We start from the raw sequence: 10166 nt of genomic DNA, 5'->3' as shown, positions 1-10166 counted from the left end.
GCAGGAGGTGTCACAGCAGGGTGACGCCGTGGTGACCGTGCTGTGCCTGGGATCTGCACATTCAGCATGGTCAGCACCAGGATCTGCACCTTCAGCACCAGAATTCCCAGCTCGTGCTTCCCAGCACAGAGGGAACAGCTGGGATCCTTCCCCTGATCCATATTTTTAATATTTTTAATATATTTCACGTATTTTCATGCGTGCAGCAAAGTGCCCTCCGGGGCTCTGCTGCGGAGCGCAGCCTCCCACGATTTGCCTTGGCACCAAATCCTGCCTTTTTTGGCAAGAAAATAGCTGATCCAGGGGCTGGGAATGCCCTCTCACAGTCCCGATGGCCCTTGAACTTCAGGAAACACATAAAAACCTCCACAGCATACGAACAACAACAACAACCCCTTTAAAGCTGGAGAGGAGAAGAGAAAAGAGAGAAAAGAGGGAAGAGAGAAGAGAGATGAGACTCAGGCTTCATGTGGAATTTGGGAAATGATTTTTGCAGCTCCTGGGCTCAGGCTGCCCTGAGAGCTTTGGAATTCATTCCCAGTGGAGCAGGAAGGATGGAAACTCCAAGGCAGCTTCAAGGGGAAAAATCACAGAGCTTGTTGAATGCACGTGTACATTTCAGATGTCCAAGCCCTTGAGTGCAGCAGCAGCTTCCCAGAATTATCTGCTCAGCCAATTCACCTGGCTAGAAAGCCAGGTGGGAGGAGGTTTTGGGGTTTCAGCCGAGCCTGTGGGACTGCTCAGGCAGCACAGTCACACCACGGTGAGACAGGTATAAAAATACAGCCCAGGGCTCCCAGCAGCTCCTCAGCTAAAGACACTAAATCCTGTCCTGATCCTGCTCAGGCTGGATGCAACCATTTTAAGCAACAGTTTAATTTAAGATCTCTTGGGTAGCTGAGCCCACGTCAACGTGCAGGTTGTCACAGCTTTGGTGCCAAAAGGCCACCTCAGGCACAGGGCACAAACCTCTTTTTCCCTGCAGAAGGTACGGAGGGACATTCCATGGCTGCTCGGTGAGGTTTCCCTCCTGGTTGTGGCCGGGATGCTGCCCAGCTGAAGAGGGACCCACGGGGAAGATCTGAGCAGCCCCAGGGAGGATCCAGGTGAGAGGAATTTCCCTCCATGCCCAGAGCCTGCTTGGGAACATCTAAGGAGTGGGGAAGTTTAGTGGAATTTCGAATTTTCCTCCTTTCATGGCACCCATTAATTAATGGATTGCTGGCTTCTGCTCAGAAGTGAGAGGGTTTGATCCCTCTGTGTCCCTGCCCACAGCTCCTGTCCCAGGGCTCTGTGTCCCGGGGGAGCCAGGAGCTGCTGCTCCGTGGGAAAAGCCTTTGAATCTCTTGGGATGTGCCCTGGATAAGTGGGGAGGGGGCTGGGAAGGGTCAGACCTGCGTGTGGCACTGAGGGGGGGACGTGTCCTCCCCACTGGTGCTCTGCACAGCAGCCCAGCTCTTCATCTCCCCGTCCTCTTCATCAGCCCTGGAGCCTTCCCAGTCCCAGCACAGCCCTGGATTCACCTCCCGGCTGCACCACACTCACCCAATGCCCATGAGAGAGAGGGGGAAATGGATTTATAGAGAATTCCCCAAGCCTGACAGGAGGCCCCCACATCTGTCAGCAAACCTTGAGATAAGAAATGCTGGCTTGGAAATGCCATGGAATAGGACAGACATCGCTGAGAGAGAAATGGAGCCAAAAACAAGGTTCAAAGGTGCAAATACGACCAGATACTTCGGAGAAGCAGAACTATGAAAGACGCATTGTAGTAGGAGCCACGAGGGGTAATTTTAGATAATTGGCTTTAAGGCATCTACACCATGGTGTGGCCAAAGCCGATAGGCCAAGAAACGCTTCTAATGTATTGTAATTAGGAGATAATTAGCCTCTAATTGTGATGGCGTGAGTTGCAACATCTGCATTGTCCCACCCTTCACATGGGACCGAAAATGGAATAAAAGTTTTTTTAAATCCCCTCAGTGACCCCCACCTCTGGGTCAGAAAGGGGTGAAATTCAGCAGGGTGTCCCCCTGTTTTTCCCACTGTGCCATGGCACCATGGCAGGGCTGCTCCCTTCTGGGGGTGTCACAGCTCCCAGACACCCCCATGGGAGAGTTTGCAGGGGGCAGGGGATGGACCCTGGGCTGTGCTGGAGGCTGGGAGGCAGCCGAGGGTCCCCAGCAGGATCAGGGACCTCGGAGCCCCCCCCGGTTCCCACTCCCCCTCTGTGTCTGCACAGGGCAGAGACAGCCCCGAGTGCCCCCTCGGCCAGCCGGGAGCGGCTCCTGGCCCCGGGCAGGGCTCGCTGCCCCCGCCCGGGCCGGATGACAGATGCCTGCAGTGGAGGAGAACGAGCTGCAGCTCCCACTGTCAGCCTGGATGCCTCCGACCCCGAGCTGCACTATGAGGAGGAGGAGGAGGAGGAGGAAGCATCCTCAGGATCCTCGGAGCCCTCGGACACCAGCAGCATCTTCTCTGATGACTCCGTGTACCCCTGCTACGAGGTGTCCCCCGAGGCTGGCGGGGCTGGGTTCCTCAGCCTCTACCAGTGCTGTGCCAGGAATGATGCCAAGCTGGTGTGGGAGAGGCTGGAGCGTGGGGTGACCCGGAGCGAGGCCACGGAGCTGGACATCAACGGGAGGGTGAGCGGCTGGGCACCTGCAGAGCTGAGCGAGGCTTTCCAGGCAAATCCTGAAGGCTGGGGGGGTGCTAGAGCAGGTGGGGCAGGAAGGTGGGGTCTCCTGGATGGGTCCAATCCTTGGAACAAAATGAGGATTTTTTTAGGAGCAGGCAAATCCTGAAGGCTGGGGCTGCTAGAGCAGGAGGGAGAGACCTGGGTGGGATGGGTCTCCTGGGATTGATCCAAACCTTGGAGAAGAACCAGGATTTTCCAGGAGCAGGCAAATCCTGAAGGCTTGGGGTTGCTAGAGCAGGTGGGGCAGGAGGGTGGGATGGATCTCCTGGGATTCATCCAATCCTTGGAGCAAAATGAGGATTTTCCAGGAGCAGGCAAATCCTGAAGCTTAAAGCAGGTGGGGCAGGAGGGTGGGATGGATCTCCTGGGATTGATCCAAACCTGGGGTTTTCCAGGAGCAGGCAAATCCTGAAGGCTTGGGGTTGCTAGAGCAGGTGGGGCAGGAGGGTGGGATGGATCTCCTGGGATTGATCCAATCCTTGGGGCAGAACCTTGTCTGCCCTCCCATCCTGCACCAGCCTGGTTTGGGCGGGGGGACAGTTTGGAAGGGCCGTGGTGGGAACATGGTGCTGAGCGTTGTTCCCTCTCCAGAACGCGCTGATGGTCGCCTGCTCCAAGGGCTTTGTGGATATCGTGCCGCTGCTGCAGAAGTGTCCCTACATCAACATCAACCAGCAGGACAACGACGGCAACACGGCCCTCATGATGGCTGCCCAGGCAGGTCAGCACTGTGCCCGGCCTTGGCGCAGGCAGCACCCTCAGGAAGGGATGGGACCCCCTGTGCTTCCCCAGAAACCCCAAAAGGACCTGTGGTGAAAGCTGTGCTCCCGAGGGATGTGTGACATCAGCTACATTTGTGGGTCACCTCAGCTCTGCTTTGAAATTGGTGTGGAAATGGAGATTCCCGCAGTGGTGCTGGGTGGAGCGGCGGAGCTGGGCTGGAGCTGCCCCTTGTGCCCCAGGAGTCACAGGGATTTACCTGCTAAAGGCTCCAAACCCTAACCTCCAGTCTGGCTCCCTCCCCTTGATTTACCGGGAGGGGAAGGAGAAGGGTCCCAAAGTGGGGACCACCCTCGATTCCCATTGTTTCCTTGCTAGAATTCATCATTTTTTGGTTTTTTTTTCTATTTTTTGACTCTTTCCTGTGTTCTCCACTAAAGCAGCTGGTTCATCAGTGCTGCTCCCTCCATGCTCAAAGCAAAATGGACCCCAACCAAAATAGGCCCAAAGCAAAATAAACCCAAACTAAAATAGGCCCAAACCAAAATGGACCCGAACCAAAATGGACCCAAACTAAAATAGGCCCAAACCAAAATGGACCCAAACCAAAATAGGTCCAAAGCAAAATGGACCCGAACCAAAATGGACCCAAACCAAAATATGTCCAAAGCAAAATGGACCCGAACCAAAATGGACCCAAACCAAAATAGGTCCAAAGCAAAATGGACCCAAACCAAAATGGACCCAAACCAAAATGGACCCAAACCAAAATGGACCCGAACCAAAATAGGCCCAAACCAAAATGGACCCAAACCAAAATGGACCCAAACCAAAATAGGCCCAAACCAAAATGGACCCAAACCAAAATGGACCCAAACCAAAATGGACCCGAACCAAAATAGGCCCAAACCAAAATGGACCCAAACCAAAATGGACCCAAACCAAAATAGGCCCAAACTAAATAGGCCCAAACCAAAAGAAACCCAAACCAAAATGGACCCAAACCAAAATAAACCCAAACCCTTTCAGTCCTGACCCCTTCAATCCTCCACACCTGCGCCCCCACGGAATGCAGCTGCTAAATTCTCTGTCCAGCCGTGGCCCCCGGTGACTGCGGGAACTCTAACACAGCTTCTCTCTGGCTGTTAAGGACACATCACCATCGTCAACTACCTCCTGAACTACTACCCTGCCCTGGAGGTGGACCAGCGGGACCCGCGGGGGCTGACGGCGCTGATGAAGGCGGCGGTGCAGGGGCGGCAGGACTGCGTCACCGCCCTGCTGCTGGCAGGTGAGCGTCCCCCCGAGACCCTGGGTGTGCTAATCACACGTGTAATTAGCATATGTGTGCTAATCACATACGCGTGCTCATCCCGTCCATGGCGCCAATTTAATGCCATCCGTTCCGCGAGCGGGGTTCGTGATGGTTCGTTAAATGATCGCAGAGTGAAAAAAACCCAACATGGAAAAGGGGATTGCAGTATCAGTCAGAACAGACGCGCCTTTATTGAATGACCGCAGCAAATGCGTCAGGGGGATTGGGGAAAAGGAAGGAATAGGGAAAAGAAGGGAGAAGAGAAGGCAGGTGTAGCTACCAAACGTAGAGAAACAAAATCCTTCAAAGTCCTTGATGGAGTTCGCCTGGTCAGGGGAGATCTCGAAGACACTGGTTAAGTCAAGGTTCTTTATGGTCCTTTTTTTGGGGGGGAACAGGTCTTGAAATTGCTGGGGGGAATCAGATACAATAAAGAACAGTCTATTGAAACTGCTGAGGAGAAAGAAGGCATTGAAGACGGGTCCATACTCTCAGCAGTAGGCGAGAGCCATTGGTCCAATGGTCACACCGGCAGGCAAACATCTCGCTTTGGTCAGGTCGGCTCCCCACACACCTCCTCCTGTAAAGTTAGGGGTTTCATTCTCAATCCCTGGGAGGAGGGGGAATATTGCTACGTCTGGGGTCACCATTTATTACCGTGGGTCTTCTGGGCAGTCAGGACTTGGTGAAGGGAAGGAGAGATCTTGATTCTATTTCAGAAGGCTGGTTTATTATATTATCATATATATTCCATTAAAAAAGACCACACTATAACTATACTACAAAGAACAGAGAGAAAGATTCATCAGAAGGTGAGACAGGAATAGAAAGGAATGAATAACAAAGTTCTGTGACTCCTAGCTAGTCCGAGAGCTGCTGCCTCCTCGATTGGTCAGCAAGTAGAAACATCCCACACTGACCAGTCGAGGAAGCACCTGCTGCATTCCACAGCAGCAGATAACAAATTGTTTACACTTGAAGCTGAGGCCCTTCAGCTTCTCAGGAGAAGGAAATCCTAGCAAAGGGATTTTCATAAAATATCATAACTACGGAGGAGCTCCTGCATGTCGGGGTTTCCATGTCTCAGTCCTTGAGGGAGAGGCTTCTCCCATCTCAGCCCGTCTGTCATGGTGGTTGTGAAACACGTGAAGGGTCCTCTGTGGGGACCACAAAAACCTTACTCCAGAAAAGTCCAACCAAGCTGAGAGGTGGGGAAATTCCAGGGCTATTGTTGTGAAAGCAGGTGCAGGTGAAGAAGGGCAAGGTCCCCCTTCTTCTTCCACCGGGCTCAGTGTTCCATAGCAGCAAACACCCCTGCAAACAATAGCTTGGCAGGCCAGAAAACTCTGCTCAGAATTATTTGATGTTCATCCATGACTGGCAGGCCAGAAATTCCAATTGGGGTCCCCAGGGTCCCGAGGTCTGTCCTTGAGACACTCGTGAGGCGAGATGAGGGGAACTTCAGACCGTCTCTCACACCTCTGTGTCGGGAAGGGTGAAAGTTTGACAAGAAAGTCTCACAGACGCTTGGCAGAAAGAATTTAGAATGTAGAATCTGAAGAAGGAGGAGAGATGGAAGCAAGTTTTGATATAGAGGAAAGAATTGCTGAGCCAATCTCACTGGATAACCAAGGAGGCAAAGGGGGTGTGAGTTAGAAGGGGTTTTTATGGCTCAGAGCAAAGGACAAACCCACCTCAAATCAGGTGATTTTACCAAGCAGAAAGACAGCACAGGCAAACAAGCCAGCAGATGTTGCAAGTAGAAAAAAGTCTCAGAATTTTCCACTGAAAGAAAACTGAAAAACAACTTCTAGCTTAAACTGTAATGTGAGTGGAGAAGTAACATGAATGTGGTAATTAGAGTGGTTATGATAGGCTAGAGGTAAAAGTTAAAGTATAGATTGGTTCTGCTGCATGAAGATGCTCAGCAAAGAAAAGTAAGTAATGCATTGTAACCAAAATAAAAGTAAATAATGCATTGTAACCAAAAGAAAAGTAAATAATGCATTGCAACCAAAAGAAAAGAATGCATTGTAACCAAAATAAAAGTAAATAATGCATTGTAACCAAAATAAAAGTAAAGAATGCATTGTAACCAGAAGAAAAGTAAATAATGCACTGTAACCAAAACCAAAGGGTCTCCAGGCCTGCCTGTGGCTGGAGCTGACAGCTGTAGGCACAGGCTCTGTCGCCCATGACCCTGGACTGTTGTAACTCTTGGATGGGCTAAATGCATGTTGAAGAGCTGCCTGGAGTCCCACAGCTCTCATCCAGGCTCTGAACAGAGAGACACAAAGCTCTCTCCCAGGATTTTTCTGGGAAGCTGTGAGGAAGTTCCGAGATGAGAATGAGGAACAGTTCTTACCTCCGCTTGCTGCGCCTGTTGTTGTGCACACGTGGAATGTGTTGCGGAGATTGTTCACCAAAGGGTGGTTTCTTAATTGGACACTGGATGGTGTTTGGATTGATTGACCAATTAGGTTGGAGCTGTATCAGACAGTCTGTAAGGGTTACGAGTTTCTTAATAGTATAATGCAATATAATATAGCATAATAAAGCAATTAATCAGCCTTCTGCAATCACAGAGCAGTGCTGATTATTCCCCGCTCAGGGGACCATTGCCACGATACCTCGGGGTTCCTGGGGAAGGGTGGCACTGCCACTCAGGGTGGCACTGCTGCTCAGCGTGGGACAATATAGTCATGATGCCTTGGAGAGGCTGCCTAGAACAGAGGCCAGACAAGGTCAGAGGACAAGGAACAGACGAAGGTCAAGGGCAAAGAATAAAGTGGGTATTTATTAAAAGCCTTCAATTTACAACTTCTATTATAAACAGAAACAATTTGGGCAGTCAGAAGCCTCCCAGAGGATACACCCAGGATGGATGATGAGTTTTTCTGACAGAAGTTTTGTCCATTTGTATATCAGGAGTAAATCCTCCAATTAGCTTCAGGTAATGAAGTCATTCATTACCTTCATTACCTTTGGGTAACAAAGTCATATTCCCCCAGTTTGCATCCCCTCACTTCACTTCTGTTTGTACATTTTGGAGCCTGAGGCTGTCGGGTGTCCTTCAGGAGTTGTTCTGTCTGACCAAAAAGTGAAGACAGCAGCTAACACTTGATGTGAAGTTTAGAGTTATGCGTTAATGCAGAACAGGGTTTGAAAAACATCAAATCTGAATTCCTGAGGCATCACGGTGCTCTCTGCTGTCCCCAGGAGCTGACCTGCAGGCGGTGGATGCCGTGAAGGGGAAGACAGCCAGGGAATGGGCGACTTTCACCGGCCGCTTCGAGACCACTGTGCGCATCCGGAGCCTCCTGCGGCGCCCGCGCGCCGAGCAGTTCGCAGCCCAGTACCAGCCCGAGTGGCCAGCGCTGGCCGAGCTGGTGGCCAAAGCCCTGAGCCCCAAATCCAGGAGCAAGAGGCTCTCGGAGAAGATCCGCTCCATTTTCACCCTCAACATCCCCCGCAACCCCGAGGAGGACGGCGTGCTGGACCACATGGTGAGGATGACCACGTCCCTCGCCAGCCCTTTCGTGGCCACCGCTTGCCAAACCGTGTGCCCCGACAGCCCGCCCGAGGTGGGCAAGCGCAGGCTGTCGGTGCCGGAGATCCTCGGGCAGCATGTGGCGGATCCAGATGAGCAATCAGAAACGTCCTCGAGGCCCAGCACGGGGGGATCCTCCTGCAATGGCCAGGCCGTGGCCGAGCTCCGGCCGCTGCCGCCGCCGCCGCCGCCGCCCAGGCGGTTCCTGAGCTTCCTGCCGCTGTGGCTGCGCCGGGGGAACAGCGTCTTCCCCGGGGAGCCCGTCCCCAAAATCAAAGTGAGCAAAGCCTCTGGCTCGGGCAGCGGGGAGAGGAAGCCACGTGTGAAGGACAAGCACCTGCTGCAGCCGCCCCAGTGGAGGTACAAGGTGCTGAAGGAGGAGAAGAAGGCGGCCGAGGAGGCCAAGACGGGGGAGAAGAAGAAGAAGAAGGATAAGAAGAAAAAGAAAGGCTAAGGCGGGAGGTGTTGGGGTGGGGACAAGGTTCTTGCTGTCCCCTTGGGTTTGCTGATTTTTCCGGCACAGGGGGGGTTTTGTTCCCGGTGGATGGGAATGGAATATCCCCGAGGGTTCACAGGCCCCTGCCTGGCCTCTGGTCCTCTCCACCCCAAGGGTGGCCACCCTAGCATGGGACATGTCGTGCTGGGCACCGACGTCCTGAGACCCTGAAGCTCTGGGAATGCCAGGGAGCAGGACTGTGGCACAAGTCCTTCCTATTTTTCCCTTTTTTTTTTCTTTTCTTTTTTTTTTTTCCTTTTTTTGCCTCTTTGATTTTCCCAAGCTCTCGATGCATTGGAATGTGGCTGAGCACATTAAAATGGAAGTGGTTGCCATGTTAACAGGATTGATTCCATGAATAAAGCTCAGGGCTGCTGTGGGGCTGGCAGGAATTCTCCCCCTTTGCTGCCAGTGTCCCCTGGCTGCCCTGTCACCTCCTTAGTGACGTTCCCCACTCCTGTGTGCTCCCCGGTGCTGGATGGACTCACCAAGGCTCAGCACAGGGAGCATCTCCGTGCCATGGAAGGAGCACCAGCGGCAGGCACAGGCTAGAAATGAAGCTTGGGATGCTCACGGGCTCCATCCCAGCTGCCCCCTGAGCTCCAACACTGCCGAGCAGCAGCAGCAGGGTGCTGGTGTTCCCAGATTTTTCAGGATATTTCCAGATCCCCTCAAACCCAGCTCCACTCCAGGGTGCAGGAATGTGAGGCTGGGCTGCTGGTTCCTCCAGCACGGGCAGAGTTTGACTCCGGGAGGGCAGCAGTGCTCAGAGCAAAACTCACCCAGGTCATAAATAATTCTCGGCCAGGTGTGGAGCCCCCTCCCTAGACCACCCCCTTTTTTGGGGGGGGACAGAATTCCACATTCCCCCTTTGAGGCTGCAGCTCTGCCCTTTGTGGGGCACCGGGAGGTTTGGGCCGCGCCGCAGGCAGGGAAGGGTTCCCTGCAGTGGGGAAGGAGCTGCAGCCTCCCTGTCTGTTCCCCTCCTTGCCTTGGCTCGCTCGGGCTCCCCGGCACGTGGCTGCCCTGCTTGGCCAGCTCCCTGCCGCTCGCAGCTGAGCCGGGGGCGGGTGGCACATGGAGCAGCCGTGCCATCAGCAGCCGTGCCATCAGCAGCCGTGCCATCAGCAGCCGTGCCATCAGCAGCCGTGCCATCAGCCGTGCCATCAGCCGTGCCATCAGCAGCCGTGCCAGCCTGGCTCCTGCCATGCAGGGGGAAGGGAGACACCGGCTCCCACCGGCTCCTCTGCCCCCTGCCATCGTGGGGATGGCTCAGTGCGACCCCAAGGGACAGCTGGGTGCACCTGGGGAGGGTCTGGTTGTGGTCCAGGGAAGTCTTTTCCTTTTCCTTTTCCTTTTCCTTTTCCTTTTCCTTTTCCTTTTCCTT

General features: G+C 53.4%; 1 protein-coding gene across 1 annotated transcript; it reads left to right on the top strand.

Moving 5' to 3' along the window:
• The first annotated feature begins 903 nt into the window (after positions 1-903).
• Positions 904-9115, top strand: ANKRD33 (ankyrin repeat domain 33). The gene is made up of 5 exons (XM_038164222.1): positions 904-1106; positions 2243-2645; positions 3290-3419; positions 4569-4709; positions 7953-9115. Exons 2-5 carry the CDS (start codon positions 2328-2330, stop codon positions 8735-8737), a joined length of 1374 nt encoding a protein of 457 aa, XP_038020150.1. The 5' UTR covers positions 904-1106; positions 2243-2327; the 3' UTR covers positions 8738-9115.
• Positions 9116-10166: the final 1051 nt, after the last annotated feature.

Source organism: Motacilla alba, chromosome 29 (assembly GCF_015832195.1).
Source record: "Motacilla alba alba isolate MOTALB_02 chromosome 29, Motacilla_alba_V1.0_pri, whole genome shotgun sequence".
Classification (NCBI taxonomy): Eukaryota; Metazoa; Chordata; class Aves; order Passeriformes; family Motacillidae; genus Motacilla; species Motacilla alba.
Note: the sequence above shows the minus strand (reverse complement) of the source record. Positions and strands in the feature narration are given on the sequence as shown.